The sequence below is a fragment of the Pocillopora verrucosa genome, chromosome 11 (assembly GCF_036669915.1).
Source record: "Pocillopora verrucosa isolate sample1 chromosome 11, ASM3666991v2, whole genome shotgun sequence".
Lineage (NCBI taxonomy): Eukaryota > Metazoa > Cnidaria > Anthozoa > Scleractinia > Pocilloporidae > Pocillopora > Pocillopora verrucosa.
This window is the reverse complement of record NC_089322.1, coordinates 5,746,442-5,763,641: the sequence shown is the minus strand read 5'-3', so window position 1 is coordinate 5,763,641 and position 17,200 is coordinate 5,746,442. Positions and strand designations below refer to the sequence as shown.

The 17,200-nt window shown below is 39.0% G+C and overlaps 2 protein-coding genes across 3 annotated transcripts in view; both read left to right on the top strand.

Moving 5' to 3' along the window:
• Positions 1–15: 15 nt before the first annotated feature.
• The window catches only part of LOC131795293 (low-density lipoprotein receptor-related protein 6-like), a 26,320-nt gene continuing 9,135 nt past the window's right edge, over positions 16–17,200 (top strand). The window contains exons 1-4 of one of the 2 annotated variants that reach the window (XM_066174326.1): positions 16–89; positions 613–810; positions 2,655–2,840; positions 3,474–3,662. In XM_066174326.1, the coding sequence (XP_066030423.1) occupies positions 3,545–3,662 (118 nt within the window). In that variant the 5' untranslated portion in view covers positions 16–89; positions 613–810; positions 2,655–2,840; positions 3,474–3,544. Of the gene's footprint in view, positions 90–612; positions 811–2,654; positions 2,841–3,473; positions 3,663–16,060; positions 16,200–17,200 lie in introns of those variants that run through there. The other variant, XM_066174327.1, reaches the window with a different exon arrangement.
• Positions 5,960–14,936, top strand: LOC131795314 (low-density lipoprotein receptor-related protein 8). Its single transcript, XM_066174328.1, has 6 exons — positions 5,960–6,092; positions 9,949–10,333; positions 10,484–10,884; positions 11,391–11,588; positions 13,835–14,020; positions 14,653–14,936. Exons 1-6 carry the CDS (start codon positions 6,005–6,007, stop codon positions 14,934–14,936), a joined length of 1,542 nt encoding a protein of 513 aa, XP_066030425.1. The 5' UTR covers positions 5,960–6,004.

The following is a 17,200-nucleotide window of genomic DNA, read 5'->3' as shown; positions in this document are numbered from 1 at the left end:
TGGAATAGTTAAAAGTAAAGTAACCGTCACAAGCTACTGGGGACGCTCTTTTGGTCTCGTTGCGTATGATAGCTCCTTGCAGTTTCCAGGTTTGCCATCAAATTATTCAAACTTGCATTGGTTATTCTGGAACTTGGAAATTTAATCCTGTGATTGAAGACTTTGGCAGTCTAGTCCGATATAAAAAATGATCCCAAGCAAAAGCGACATTGACCACTTTCGCGAATTACTTCATTGCTGTATGAAAGCGGTTGTAAAATTACATTTGTATAATTCCACCGTCAGATTAGTATCAAAAGAAACTAATGGACCCCTTTCGTTTTGAATGTAAATTAAGAGGCAGTAATTATAAACTACAAATCTAAAAGTTGTTAATACCAGTTACAAACTAAAACTCGACAAAATATCTCCCAGTTGGCTCGGAAGCTGACATACACTTTAAAATACAACTTGACACAGAGTTCTCACTAAAAACAGCATTTCGGCCATATTTTGTTTCTTACCAGAAATTGGTCAAAAATCGCAAATCAATTGGCTGCTTTCGAGTGCATTCCTCCTGTGTGTTCACGTTGGGTAGATTTTCATTTGAGTTTTGTTCCTTTTTCATCACAGTGGTTACTTGTCCAGTGCCTTCACCATCCAGTGATACAAGAGCCACATGTCCGAGGAATGCAACAGTGCTTCACAATGCAGTGTATTACAATACAACCTGTCAGTTCTCGTGTGAGGATGGCTATGTAGGATCTGGCTCTCAAGTAAGAAGATGTCAGCGTAATGGAACTTGGAGTGGACAGAATTTTTCTTGTCAAAGTAGGTCCTCGAAGCTTGGTAATGACCAATATGTAATATATTCCGTTTTATTTTGTAAATAACCACATATTGGGAGTGAATATGAGTCGCTGCCGATCCCCGTGTACAAGTGTACCTCTGGTCAGCGGAATTTTTACTGCAGAGGTGAAGCAGCATGGGACTCCTTGCCAGGGGAGTTGAGGAACTATGCGAGTTTAAAATCGAAAAACAAACTACAGGCCCTTCTCTTTGACGAGTTTTAACTGTCCATACACTAACACTGAAATTAGACTCTTAAGTAGCGTTAAGAATTATAATTATATGCGTTTTAATATTGATATTAGTACTTTATAAGTTGTATTTTCTAGGGGCCGTTTATTAAGACAAAGTTTAGCCGTTCTCATCGCCCAGAACTCAGCGACATATCCGGGACTTTCATTGAGACGCTGGCGCTAAATTTAAAAGCTAATTTAAAAAATGCATTCATCGGCACGAAGCGAATCGACAGACCTGTTCTCGAAGGCGGTGATGAGATCTTCCGGCCAATTTCTCGGGTGGTTCCCACGTATTTTCACTCGAGGAGTAGTTCTGCCATTGAATTAAGTACTTCTCTCTGCCTCCTTTCACTCGTTTTGTGACAATACGCTCGACTTCGTAAACGCCCACAACAATTGGGCGGTATTTTGAATTACAGGCACGATCGCAAACATCATTGAATAATGTCGCGTAAAAGCCTGGCTGATGTCTCAAACGCTTGGACATGTTATCTCTCATTCAACTGAATGGATTGAATAAAGCTTGACTCTTTCAGGTGTTTTGATTAATCAAAACGGATCCAAATATGAATAATTATCTAACTATTCCCTCAGGCGTAAGCCTGTTTTAGGTGGGTATTTGTTTGTTTTTCTCTTTGCCGTCCGGACTTCAAAGAGAAAAAAAATCCGGTAATATGCTCTCGGCCATACTGTGCATTAACCGGCGAGCGTGAAGTTCAAGTGAGTGACCCGTGCCTCGCACGCTCTTGTAAACTCTATCGCACCTTGGGATTTACTTTACGCATCCAACCGTTTGATTGACAGCAGCTGAAATCTGCAAAGAGACTCAAGTATTCCCAAAGCTAAATATGTTGGCCAATATAGCCGACTAGTTCTAGACCAGCAAATTATGCCGCGCGTTGATAAATTGGGCACTGTAAGTTCATGTCGCGAGAAACATTAGCTTTCTAGGCGCTGTTTAACAAAACTGCGTTCTAAACTATCTTGAATTTAGCTGAATCTTTTATCTGAACATTCATTACTGCGAATAGCGTCAGGGGGCCGAAAGCAAAGAGTTTCTTTTTCCTTAGAGCTATCTAGGACTCTTCTTAGGGGAATGTTTGAATAAAAGCATACAAGTACATATAGGAACGTGGTTAAATGGTCGAGCGCTTCTAAGGAACCATGAGAATTCTCCAATAAGTCTTCTGCGTAAATGAATGGTGACGTCATTATTCAACGAGTTTGCGAACACCGGTTGATTTTGAAAGAAGCAAGTGTTTTTTTACTTTCGATTTCTTGATAGCAAATTCCAGTGCATAAGAGCCATTGATTTTAGGGTAGTCTGCCCAAATTTTGTTTTCATCTTTAGGAGGTCTAGGAAAGTCTCTAAGGGGATCGAAATGATCTTTGTGAACGTATTCCTAGGTTATTTAGTATTATCAACTCCTTACCTGCATGCGAAGGTAAATGTAAATTGGAAAAGAAAAATTTAGTTTAAATGTTTTATTTAATCAACATTTTTATTTGGCTTCTTGCTTTTTAAAGTTAATAAAACTTTTAATTATGTTATAACCATATTGATTATTATCTATGTGTGTTGTATTGCAGAGATCACATGCCCAGTACTGTCTCCACCAACTCATGGAACAAGATATGGATGTCCAGGAAATGTGCCATTATATAACGGTACCGTCTGTCGGTTCACGTGTAATAATGGCTATGTAGGATCAGGATCTCAAGTCAGAAGATGTCAGTACGATGGAATTTGGAGTGGACAGAACTTCGTTTGTAAAAGTAGGTTCCCAAAGTTTATCAGATAGAAAGAGTAATGTTCATACGTCAAAACGAACAAGAAGTCATTGATAACTGATCGCGCAAAAAATGTTAGTTTATCTCAGCTTCTTTCTATTTTTTAGTCATCAACTGTACATCGCTGATGATAAATTGCATTTGCAGCTCAGTTCTAACACAGGGCTGTGTCTAAGAACTCAGCCAACCAATATAATTATTCCAGTTCATTAAGTTCTCCCACACGCGCAGTCAATAACCATTGAGTTTTTCTAAAACCAAAAAGAGAGGTAATTCTTCAGTCGATAGTTGATGAAATGCGAGAGTTATGAAACTCCAAACTATCCCCTTGTTATACCTGATTGTGAGCTTTTTAAAATCATGTTTATTTGATACTTTTCCAGTTTTGATTCTGGTCTTACTATTTTGTTTGCCTCATATAAATTTATAAAAGACACTACATTCCGCGTTATGGGTAAATTTTTTTAGCCGAGGATCGGAGAACCATTTCTACCCGACATCAAATGTCTGCATGGCTTACGCTGAACTTATTTCTCTCTATAGTCAGAATTAAATGCCAGGTTGTGATGTACTCGAAAGATGAGTGTCATGCTAATTATAATGGGATTTCTCCTTCAGCTTTAAAGTGCCCGACCTTGTCATTACCGAGGAATGGTGTCCTCTTGGGATGTAACACCAATAACACAGAGATGTCATATGACCCTGAATGCAGGTTCTTTTGTAAGGAAGGATCTGAAGCGATTGGTGCAACAATAAAGAGGTGTGCTGAAAATGGAACGTGGATTGGACCAGACCTTGTTTGTCCAGGTACGAGATATGCGAACTATTGGTACTATCAAAATGTTATGGAATTTAAGTGGTTTTCCCTAATTTTTACTTGTTGTATTCATTGCGTCGCATGACGAATCGATTCGAGATCGTCAGTGGTCTTTACGCCCAACGTTTGCAGCGATTGTAGATCGCGATAGTCGACCTAACATCGTTGCACCGTTAATACTCGGGGCCACGCGGTTGATCTCATATTTCTGTACATGGATCAATCAATGTACGGTGAAAGAGATCTAATAACTTGACGACCCTGGATCACGAATCGATACAGGGTCGTCAATAGTCTTCATAAGGTTGAAGCAGTTGTAGATCATGACAATCAATCAAACAACATCGCAGCAATCTTATGTATGGGGCCTGTCAGATGATTCCATGCTTCTGCGCATCAATCACTCGATTTATAATCGTAGAATGGATCTTCACTGTCTTTATGTGTTTAAGACTCAGTGACGATACATTTGCCATTATCTGGCTGTATTCAATTTTATCAATGATATCAATATTGAACAAGCGGCGACATGTGCAAGTTCGCTATATTACACTTCTACTATAAATTCTAACTTTCTTGAGGGCTTGGTCCTGTTTACATCTTAAGCCGTTGTTACGATATCGCTGTTGATTTGATAGGTATGAATCATAAAGTCTTTAATTTATACAGAATAGCTATGAACTCACTGTAGATTGCCAACGATTGAGCTGAAAAAAATACTTACAAGCACGAGGTTTACGTTATGATGATGATGATGATAGCTTGTCTCGGTTATAGATCCAACGAGTGGTAAGTACACAATGATACAATATCTGCGGATCAATATTTGAAAACTCTCTACATAGCTTGAAGGTTTGCATACTCATGTAGATGTTTAGGAGTAATAGTTATCATCTTAACAAGCCAAGATTTCTCGAGGTGCAAATACGAGAATCTTGAGTTTCGTGAGGGGGAAAATATTGTTTCAGTACACCTGAACGTAAAGAAGCTGTATACTCCAAATTAGCCATGCGAAATGCGTTCTGTTTACTTTCACTTACTCTCGATAATATCTCCTACCTCTCCTTCAGATCTTTCAGCAGGGACTGTACTGGGTGAGTCCTTCCTCGAGCAGACGATTCAGGACCGCCTACAATATTCTGAATGAGACATATAACCCTTTCCCACACACCCTCCCCCAGCTGCCGTCTGCATACTTTTTCCTCAGGTCCTCGCCTACCCTGACTTATCGCGCCTGGCTTGTCCTGTTCACAAAGTTCAAGGCATCTTCCAGAAAGCCTGCGGGTATAATACAACGCTGAGAGGCCATATCTGACTACATCATTGAGGAGAAGACTACGCAAAGCTATGTTATGAGTTAAAGTATTAGGAGTTCTTCATTGTTGCTGATGGACTGCAGTAAATAATGTTCAAGGCAAGACAAAGAGTGAGAAAAACGTTCAATGGCAAAACGTAAGGAGCTTGCACAAACTAAGCACTTAACATGATGAAATAAAAAATAATAACAAAAAAGTAAGCGTAAATGTTTCTCAAAGTCGAAGGCAACACATCGAAAGGCGCAATTTTCATATATAACTATAGCAACAGTGATCTTCAAGCATGAAAAGATATCATGTATTCGTGTCAAATAAAGATCTCGTGCTAAAAGCTAGTTCTTTTGTTTTAGTGTGCGAGCGTGCCGTGTGCGTGCGTTCACCTTATTCCCTGAATCCCGCGGAGGGTCACATATAATAAATTTTGAGTTCCATTGTTGACGAAGACACATGTTGTTAATTTGTCACAAATGCTGAACGAAGGAAAAATCTGAGTCCGCTTTGACAAATCGAACCACAGACCTTCCGAATTCACGGTTCGATGATCTACTATGGAGCTTAAAGAGCACTCGTTGATGACCAAGGCCGTATACGTGGCTCGAGTTTATTTGAGACATTTCTGGTTTAATGTATTCAGTCTCTGAACTCAACATTACTCAGTTATCGCTTTTCTGATTCTAACGGGGATGCGAGACAAATAATACCCATATATAAAAATTCAATCGCCTATCCTCCCCACTAACGTCCCACCACTGCATATACGAACATACGAGGCCATTTAAGCCCTTTTGAACCGAGATCTATTTTATAGGAGTAATAAAGAAGATAGAATTTTGGTGAAGTTTCATCGGCTTTGTCAAATCTTATCTATGGATAAGTCCAGCGGAACATTATCACCAGTTCACCTCCTATTTAAATTCTACCCAGGCCCCTCTCTTACGTGTTACAATATCCATGACTTAAAATTCCCCAGATTGAAGCCGTCTCACCCTACTCGGCGCACAACAGCAAACGTAGACATGAAAGGACTCAAGAAGGCTTTTCTGCTTTGGAGCACAATCTTCATCTCAACTCTCGCTTGCTTTCATGAGGTATCTGCTTCTTCGGGTAAGCCACAGATTTTTGACAAGCAATCATTTCCTGTTCAAAACGAACCGAAATTGTTTAAATACAAGCCACGGCACGCTCACTTAGAAGTTGAAAATTGATGCGGAAAATCCAACAGGCTCCTAATTAAACGTAAAATAGGACCATAAAAAATCAATGAGACGATGTATTGATCGAAAGATTACCAGTCAAATTCCCGTTCAAATATGAGTTATGTTAAGAGTAGTGTAAATACAAGGCCTTCTGATTTACACCATCGTCCTTGAACGTATTTAAACATCTTTTACTTATTCACAAATCTTATTTAATTAAATTAGAGGTCATCGAGAAAGTCTGAAGTCCACCGATTGATTAAAACCGTGCATTGTTAGACCTCGCGATAAAAACCGGCCCTATGTATTTTTCGGATTTCTTCTAACCTTGTCTTTTTCGAAGGAAAGAGATATCCGTACATGGAATATTAGAATATAATGCAATAATGACAAACATAATGGAAACTTTCAGAATCTGTTCTTCACTGTTATTATGCTTCCGACCCCGATCGAGTTCACTCATTTAGGCTCTGTGCCTTAAAAAAAAGATATCGGCAATTAAGACCAAACTTAGCAGGGACAGATTCCAACGGAGCCCTGTTGCAAAGAAGTCGGTCTTATTCGAAATGAATGCATGCCAATAATTTGTTAAGAACTGTGAAATTTGATCGTTGCGTTACAAAAGGTCTCTACTTTCCAATATTCGCTGTATGAAAACAAAGTGAGATGTTAAAGAAAGACAGACACAAATCAACGCCTTGCAGATTATGTATTGTCGTTGAAAAAGAGGGCTAACACCTGACAAAGATAAATAATATAAAACCAAAATTACAGTATTTTTAGACTTGCTTTGCAATTAGCAGATTAAGTGAATTGATGAGATTCTGAGACAGACTTTGACCTTGAAAAACTGTCTCGTGTAGTAATACAACTGCCATAAAAATATCAGAAGATGTTGTGCTTTTGCACGTAACATTGCTTTTGACGTAATAAATAGAGAATATTACATGGGCGTGCGTAGATATGGAATTTCTCTTCGAGTGCTTAACTTCGTGGTCAAGCCCTGGGGCCGATCATGCAAAATTGCACGATGACGTTGACCTTTTCGGAAATGCTCGGATTACATCCGATCGCTCTGAAATTCCGGCTGTAGTATGTAAACATTCTAAGCCAATCACATGTCGAGTTTTAGCTCCGAACTATCAAACGTGACCTCGGGAGCCCGATCCGAAAATCACTTGCGTACGATTTCAATCTGCGATAATGGCGTCCGATGCGAAACGCTAGAGATACAGCGTAGCTAAGGCTTTAGAGATGATTTTTGACGATGGAAGTGAGCATGGTGGTATCTCTAGCGATGAGGAATCCTAATTAGATAGAAAACTGGAAAATCCTAGCGAAGAATCGAGGTAAGTAATCTGTAACGAATCCTTGTTTTTTTGCCTTGAAACAAACCTTTAAATGTATCTTTGTGAATGAAAATCAATATATATTGTGATCAAACATGATTTTCAAGCGACCGAGAAAATAATCTTCGATGGAATGTTAGAACGCAACGGTCTAAATTACCAGCCGATGACAGATCGAATGACGCAGTGTGCGTCCGAACTAAATCAAATTAAATATTTTATTTTTAAAACGATAGTTGTATATATATCGACCTTTACATTATCTTATATGTTTTGTATGTTTTTTAGATGTGGTTCTACTTGTTGCATGCCGAAAATTCACAAAACAAACAAATTATGCTCAAGAATGAGTGGAATGATATAAAATGACAGTTTCCGGTTTCACTTCTGAATTGTTTTACTCTTGAAAAATACTGGTGGTGCATTGTAAGTGAAAGGCTTTCGATATATGTTGCGCTTTATGTATTTTGAGGTTGATTATCTCATTTGTCCCTGTTTCAAGGCAAAATTTCAGAAGTCAAACAAAGAAATATAGGTCCAATGGTTGCGCTGTAGACTTCAAGAGGGATTAGTAAATTTGGGCTTGGGGTGATGATGAGGTCAGACTAATTAGTCAGTATGTCAATCAGTGTTCACTAAATATGTGTAACACATCTCAGATTTGTTATTTTCCAACCAATTTTTATGGAGATGTTGCCCATATAACAAGGAACCTCTTTAGTTAATTTTTGCCTCATTACTTTATATTATTTGGGTATCACTTAATTCACAGTTCAAATTTTGATGATATTTTATGCTAATTAATGTTAGTTTCTTTTTCAGCCAGACTCTCTGGATGTCTTGCCCATAAGATAAGGAATATTTTATCTTGAAATGTTTCCTTGTAACTCCAATCCATTCAGGCCCAGGCTGTTTCAGAGTCAAAAGTTGTACGATAATTTATGCAAATTGTATGCCATTTTTTAGCATGATTTAAAATCCATGGATTTTTGGAGGCAAAATATATTTTTTCTGAAAAGCTAATTTTGTCCTCTTTCAAATGAGATATAGCACTAATCACTAGTGTAAACACTGTTGACAAAAAAAATAAAAGAAAAAGGTTGCCATCATTTGTCATTTTTTTAAAGTCTCCTATAAAGAGCACGAGTGAGCGCAGCGAACGAGTGAGATGTCGAGTTGAACACGAGTTTTGATTTGATTTGATTGTCTTTATCATTTAAACGCAATAACCCTTTACTGGCAAGAAAAGCCGACTTCATTTCTGAATGAAAATAAATGAATCGACAATCCTCGAATAACAATCTTAGAGTGCGTTGGCGCTTACTCCTAAGATGGAAAAATGCGTTGAATCATGATTACAAAACAACAATGGTCGTAATTTTCAATTCTCAAAATTCTCATTTATTGACTTTGTCCTGGTGGCAAATCTTCCAGTTGTCGATTTTCATTCTCAGACGAGAGAAATGCTGACACTAAAGCCACTGAATACGCAACTTTCGGTTTTTCTTTTAGTATATTGGTTTTGTTCCCTTTCTAGGAAAGTTTGAACCTCACTGTCTGTCAGCGATACGGATTTTTTAGTGTTTTAGCCGCCATAATTCGAGAAAGCTCCGACGAAAAACTTGTATTAAGAATGGTGAAGGCTTTGCCATTAATTCATCAACCTGACCGAGTGGCGCCCAAGGCGAGTGACGTGTCAGCAGCTGATTGGCTATATTAACACACGTGAAAAAAAACGATATTTTTTCACGTGTGTTGTTACGGCTTTTCTCAGGGCCGGAAATCCCTGTATAACACCACAGTTTATGTGATAAATCAACTTTTCCAAATTTGAAATTCATGCTAATATGAAATCTAAACTCCATTACTTCGAGAATGCGCACGTAACATGTAGCACCTCTGAGAGCCCTCCTTTATAGTCTGGAGCAAAACTTATTTCTCTAACGCTCAAGTTGGTTTTGTCCTTATTCTCTACTCATAACTGGGGAGTCCTTTAGATAATATCATACTTGTTCAAAGAACATGCTTAATAGAGTGGAAAAGACGGAACAACGCGACACCAAAAACATTTGATATTTTGAAAATAGTTATGCATTGCCGTTCTTCTTAACGACTTAGCGGAAAGAAGAAGGATGGCTCCTAACCGTTTTTCCCACAGAAAAATGGACTTTCCCCTTTATCACGAGCGAAAAAACGGACTATGAGATCAGAAATATTACGTTTATCGTGCTGAGTCCAGGGATTTTTTTGGTTTTGTTTTGTTCGTCGGGGATGTGAGGAATGCGACAATTCCCCAGCAGTACTAAATCTGTATTTGAGATCGACTATCATTAAATCGCGTCTAAATTGTTTTATAAAATATTTTATGGACTGATCGTTTTACCATTATTTTCCTTCGCGTGTTCTTTTCCTTAGCACTGAGGCATCCGTGCAACTCGCCATGTCTTCTGGTTGCAGATTTTGACCGCGTATTAGCTTTGGATTACGACAACAAGTCGATATTTCCAGTCGTTTCCACTTTACCACTCGTTAGAGATGTAGATTTTCATTACAACCAGGGCTACATATTTTGGTGTGTTATGGGACTTATCCAGCGCTCGAATATGGATGGCACAAACATCACAGTTATCCACTATGGAGTGCCGTGCCGTGGGTTGGCAGTAGAGTGGGACTCATTCCAGCTGTACTGGACTAGTTATTTTCAAACTATAATGGTATCAGATCGCGACGGAAATAACAAACGCACTGTTGTTTCTTCGCTGTTGGGACCAACCGATATCGTTCTTGATCCACACCAAGGGTAAGTACTGTATGAACGAGTGGACGATCCCGCAAACCAATTAATTATTAGTGGAGATTTTTCCAATGAAAATCTAAGGTTGAGATGAATTTGTGTAGTAAATTGCTGATAAATCCAATAACCGATGCAGCTGAGTGATTTCCTCCACAGATTGATGTTTTGGATTGATACGGGAAATATTTCTAAGGTGGAAAGATCAACTCTATACGGAACACAGCGTGTTACTTTAGCGGTGCATAATAATAATCATCGAGCTGGTATCACTCTTGATAGAAGAAGAAAGCTGATATTCTGGCTGAGTAAATGGAACTCAATAGAATCCATAGACTATAATGGCCACAATAGAAGGATAGTTTTTCAAAGAGGTGGAGTCGACTTTCAGGGGATTACTTTCATCTCGTCTGATTTATTCACCATTAACCATTGGTCATCAGAAATCGTTTACAGACTGAATCCCTCCGATGGAAAAGTGAAAAGTAATGTAACCGTCACAAGCTACTGGAGAGGCTTTTATGATCTCGTTGCATATGATAGCTCCTTGCAGTTACCAGGTTTGCCATCAAATTATTCAAACTTGAACTGGTTATTCTGGAACTTGGAACTTTAATCCTGTGTTTGAAGATCTAAAAAATGATCCCGAGCAAAACTGAGCGACATTGATCACTCTCACAAATTAATTCATTGCTGTATGTAAGTGGTTGTAAAATTACATTTGTATAATTCCACTGTCAGATTGGTATCAAAATAAAAAAATGGACCCCTTTCGTTTTGAATGTCAAGGGAGAGGCAATAATTATAAACTACAAATTTAGACGTTGCAAATACCAATTAAAAGCTAAAACTCGACAAAATATCTTCCAATTGGCTCGGAAGCTGACATACGCTTTAAAATGCAACTTGACACAGAGTTCTCACTAAAAACAGCATTTTGGCCATATTTTGTTTCTTACCAGAAATTGGTCAAAAATCGAAAATCAATTGGCTGCTGTCGAGTGCATTCCTCCTGTGTTTACGTTGGGTAGATTTTCACTTGAGTTTTGTTCCTTTCTCATCACAGTGGTAACTTGTCCAGTGCCTTCACCATCCAGTGGTACAAGAACCATATGTCCGAGGAATGCAACAGTGCATCACAATACAGTGTATTACAATACAACCTGTCAGTTCTCGTGTGAGGATGGCTATGTAGGATCTGGCTCTCAAGTAAGAAGATGTCAGCGCAATGGAACTTGGAGTGGACAGAATTATTCTTGTCAAAGTAGGTCCTCGAAGCTTGGTAATGACCGATATGCAATATATTCCGTTTTATTTTGTAAATAACCACCGGCAGGTCAGTATATTCGGTGTCCGGTGGGAGTGAATATGAGTCGCTGCCGTGTACAAGTGTACCTCTGGTCAGCGGAGTTTTTACTGCAAAGGTGAAGCAGCATGGAACTCCTTGCCAGGGGAGTTGAGGAACTATGCGACTTTTAAATCGAAAAACAAACTACAGGCCCTTCTCTTTGACGAGTTTTAACTGTCCATACACTAACTCTGAAATTAGACTCTTAAGTAGTTTTAAGAATTATAATTATATGCGTTTTAATATTGATATTAGTACTTTATAAGCTGTATTTTCTAGGGGCCGGTTATTAAGACAAAGTTTAGCCGTTCTCATCGCCCAGAACTCAGCGACATATCCGGGACTTTTATTGAGACGCTGGTGCTAAATTTAAAAGCTAATTAAAAAAATGCATTCATCGGCACGAAGCAGATCGACAGACCTGTTCTCGAAGGCGGTGATGAAATCTTCCGGCAAATGTTCGGGTGGTTCCCACGTATTTTCACTCGAGGAGTAGTTCTGCCATTGAATTAAGTACTTCTCTCTGCCTCCTTTCACTCGTTTTGTGACAATACGCTCGACTTCGTAAACGCCCATAACAATTGGGCGGTATTTTGAATTACAGGCACGATCGCAAACATCATTAAATAATGTCGCGTAAAAGCTTGGCTGATGTCTCATATGCTTGGACATGTCATCTCTCATTCAACTGAATGGATTGAATAAAACTTAACTTTTTTAGATGTTTTGATTAATGAAAACGGATCCAAATATGAATAATTATTTAACTATTCACTCAGGCGTAAGCCTGAGGGAATAGTTAGATAATTATTTAGGCGGATGATGATGAAAATTCATATATTTGCACTGCGGTGGAGAGATGAAATTAAGAGATCCTCGCAGCTAAGAACACTACTGAAACGAGTAGTTGTAAATTGGACCTGAAAAAAATTCAGGCCCGTACGGGAACACCCAATTCATTGACCAGCACCCAGTTGGCTTGTTAGCTCAATTGGTAGAGCGCTGCACCGGTATCGCAGAGGTCATGGGTTCAAATCCCGAACGGGCCTGAATTTTTTTCAGGTCCTATTTTCAACTACTCGTTTCAGTAGTGTTCTTAGCTGCGAGGATCTCTTAATTTCATCTCTCCACCGCGGTGCGGTGGAGAGATGAATTTTCATATATCTAAAATCATCATTCACTTGTATGTTTATTTGTACCCTATTTAGGCGGGTGTTTGTTTTTTTTTCTCTTTACCGTCCGGACTTCAAAGAGAAAAATATCCGGTAATATGTTCTCGGTCATTATTGCGTTCACCGGCACAGTAAAAGAGCGCGAGCGTGAAGTTCAAGTGAGTGACCCGTGCCTCGCATCCAACCGTTTGATTGAAAGCAGCTGAAATCTGCTAAGAGACTCAAGTATTCCCCAAGCTAAATCTGTTGGCCAATCACAGCCGACTAGTTCTGGACCTGCAAATTAGTATGCCGCGCGTTGATAAATTGGGCACTGTAAGTTCATGTCGCGAGAAACAATAGCATTCTAGGCGATGTTTAACAAAACCGCGTTCTAAACTATCTTGAATTTAGCTGAATCTTTTATCTGAACATTCATTACTGTGAATAGCGTCAAGAGAGCGAAAGCAAAGAGCTTCTTTTTCCTTAGAGCTATCTAGGACCTTTTTTAGGGGAGTGTTTGAATAAAAGCATATAAGTACATATAGGAACGTGGGAAAATGGTCGAACGTTTCTAAAGAACCATGAGAATTTTCCAATAAGTCTTCTGCGTAAACGAATGGTGACGTCATTATTCAACGAGTTTGCGAACACCGGTTAATTTTGAAAGAAGCAAGTGTTTTTGACTTTCGATTTCATGATAGTAAATTCCAGTCCATAAGAGCCATTGATTTTAGGGTAGTCTGCCCAAATTTTGTTTTTATCTTTAGGAGGTCTAGGAAAGTCTCTAAAGGGATGGAAATGATCTTTGTGAACGTATTCCTAGGTTATTTAGTATTATCAACTCCTTACCTGCATGCGAAGGTAAATGCAAATTGGAAAAAGAAAAAATTGAGTTTAAATGCTGTATTTAATCAACGTTTTTACTTGGCTTCTTGCTTTTGAAAGTTGATAAAACTTTCAATTATTTTATAACCATATTGATTATTATCTATGTGTGTTGTATTGCAGAGATCACATGTCCAGTACTGTCTCCACCAACTCATGGAAAAAGATATGGATGTCCAGGAAATTTCCCATTATATAACGGTACCGTCTGTCGGTTCACGTGTAATAATGGCTATGTAGGATCAGGATCTCAAGTCAGAAGGTGTCAGTACGATGGAATTTGGAGTGGACAGAACTTTGTTTGTAAAAGTAGGTTCCCAAAGTTTATCGGATAGAAAGAGTAATGTTCATACGTCAAAACGAACAAGAAGTCGTTGATAACTGATTGTGCAAAAAATGTTAGTTTATCTCAGCTTCTTTCTATTTTTTAGTCATCAACTGTACATCGCTGATGATAAATTGCATTTGCAGCTCAGTTCTAACACAGGGCTGTGTCTAAGAATTCGGCCAACCAATATAATTATTCCAGTTCATTTAGTTCTCCTACACACGCAGTCAATAACCATTGAGTTTTTCTAAAACCAAAAAGAGAGGTAATTCTTCAGTCGATAGTTGATGAAATGCGAGGGTTATGAAACTCCAAACTATCCCCTTGTTATACCTGATTGTGAGCTTTTTAAAATCATGTTTATTTGACACTGTTCTAGTTTTGATTTTGGTCTTACTATTTTGTTTGCCTCATATACATTTATAAAAGACACTACATGCCGTGTTAAGCGTAAATTTTTTAGCCGGGGATCGGAGAACCATTTCTACCCGACATCAAATGTCTGCATGGCTTACGCTGAACTTATTTCTCTCTATAGTCAGAATTAAATGCCAGGTTGTGATGTACTCGAAAGATGAGTGTCATGCTAATTATAATCGGATTTCTTCTTCAGCGTTAAAGTGCCCGACCTTGTCATTACCGAGGAATGGTGTCCTCTTGGGATGTAACACCAATAACACAGAGATGTTATATGACACTGAATGCAGGTTCTTTTGTAAGGAAGGATCTGAAGCGATTGGTGCAACAATAAAGAGGTGTGCTGAAAATGGGACGTGGATTGGACCAGACCTTATTTGTCCAGGTACGAGATATGCGAACTATTGGTACTATCAAAATGTTATGGAATTTAAGTGGTTTTCGCTAGTTTTTACTTGTTGTATTCATTGCGTCGCATGACGAATCGATTCGATATCGTCAGTGGTCTTTCCGCCCAACGCTTGCAGCGATTGTAGATCGCGATAGTCGACCTAACATCGTTGCATCCGTTAATTCTCGGGGCCACGCGGTTGATCTCATATTTCTGTACATGGATCAATCAATGTACGGTGAAAGAGATCTAATAACTTGACGACCCTGGATCACGAATCGATATAGGGTCGTCAATAGTCTTCATAAGGCTGAAGCAGTTGTAGGTCATGACAATCAATCAAACAACATCGCAACAGTCTTATGTATGGGTTCTGTCAGCTGATAGTGTGCATCTGCACATATATCACTCGATTTACAATTGCGTAATGGATCGTCTCTGTCTTTATGTGTTTAAGACTCAGTGACGATACATTTGCCATTATCCCGCCGTATTCAATCTTCTCAATGATATCAATATTGAATAAGCGGCAGCATGTGCAGGTTCGCTATATTACACTTCTACTATAAATTCTAACTTTCTTGAGGGCTTGGTCCTGTTTACATCTTAAGCCGTTGTTACGATATCGCTGTTGATTTGGTAAGTATGAATTATAAAGTCTTTAATTTATACAGAATAGCTATGAACTCACTGTAGATTGCCAACGATTGAGCTGAAAAAAACATTTATAAGGACGAGATTTACGTTATGATGATGATGATAGCTTGTCTCGGTTATAGATCCAACGAGTGGTAAGTACACAATGATACAATATCTGCAGATCGATGTTTGAAAACTCTCTACATAGCTTGAAGGTTTGCATACTCATGTAGATGTTTAGGAATAATAGTTATCATCTTAACAAGCCGAGATTTCCCGAGGTGCAAATACGAGAAGCTTGAGTATCGTGAGGGGGAAAATATTGTTTCAGTATACCTGAACGTAAAGAAGCTGTATACTCCAAATTAGCCATGCGAAATGCGTTCTGTTTACTTTCACTTACTCTCGATAATATCTCTAACTCTCCTTCAGGTCTTTCAGCAGGGACTGTGCTGGGTGGGTCCTTCCTCGAGCAGATGATTCAGGACCGCTTACAATATCCTGAATGAGACATATAACCCTTTCCCACATACCCTACCCCGGCTGCCGTCTGCGTACTTTTTCCTCAGGTCCTCGCCTACCCTGACTTATCGCGCCTGGCTTGTCCTGTTCACAAAGTTCAAGGCATATTCCAGAAAGCCTGCGAACCTGGGTATAATACAACGCTGAGAGGCCATATCTGACTACATCACTGAGGAGAAGACTACGCAAAGGTATGTTATGAGTTAAAGCATTAAGCTCGCTATTACGAGCGTTCGGAGTTCTTCATTGTTGCTGATGGACTGCAGTAAATAATGTTCAACGCAAGACAAAGAGTGAGAAAAACGTTCAATGGCATAACGTAAGGAGCTTGCACAAACTAAACACTTTACATGATGAAATAAAAAATAATAACAAAAAAAGTAAGCGTAAATGTTTCTCAAAGTCGAAGGCAATACATCGAAAGGCGCGATTTTCATATATAACTATAGCAACAGTGATCTTCAAGCGTGTGAAGATATCATATATTCGTGCGAAATAAAGATCTCGTGTTAAAAGCTAGTTCTTTTGTTTTAGCGTGCGAGCGTGCCGTGTGCGTGCGTTCATCTTATTCCCTGAATCCCGCGGAGGGTCACATATAATAAATTTTGAGTTCTACTGTTGACGAAGAAACATGTTGTTAATTTGTCACAAATGCTGAACGAAGGAAAAATCTGAGTCCGCTTTGACAAATCGAACCACAGACCTTCGGAATTCACGGTTCGATGATCTACCATGGAGCTTAAAGAGCACTCGTTGATGACCAAGGCCGTATACTTGGCTCGAGTTTATTTGAGACATTTGTGGTTTAATGTATTCAGTCTCTGAACTCAATAGTACTCAGTTATCACTTTTCTGATTCTAACGGGGATGCGAGACAAATAATACCCATATATAAAAATTCAATCGCCCATCCCCCCCACTAACGTCCCACCACTGCATATACGAACATACAAGGCCATTTAAGCCCTTTTGAACCGAGATCTATTTTATAGGAGTAATTAAAAACATAGTATTTTCCTGAAGTTTCATCGGGGGCTTTGTCAAAACTTATCTACCAGTAAGTCCAGCAGAGCGTTATCGCCCAGTTCACGTCCTATTTGAATTCTACCCAGGCCCCTCTCTTACGTGTTACGATATCCATGACTAAAATTTCTCAGAATGAAGCCGTCTTACCCTACTCGGCGCACAATAA

Excerpts from the sequence above, each read along its gene's own strand:
- LOC131795314 (XM_066174328.1), top strand. The coding sequence starts at position 6,005 with ATGAAAGGACTCAAGAAGGCTTTTCTGCTTTGGAGCACAATCTTCATC. Across the intron at positions 11,589-13,834 it reads ACAGAATTATTCTTGTCAAA|AGATCACATGTCCAGTACTG; the intron begins GTAGGTCCTCGA and ends GTTGTATTGCAG. Across the intron at positions 14,021-14,652 it reads ACAGAACTTTGTTTGTAAAA|CGTTAAAGTGCCCGACCTTG; the intron begins GTAGGTTCCCAA and ends TTTCTTCTTCAG.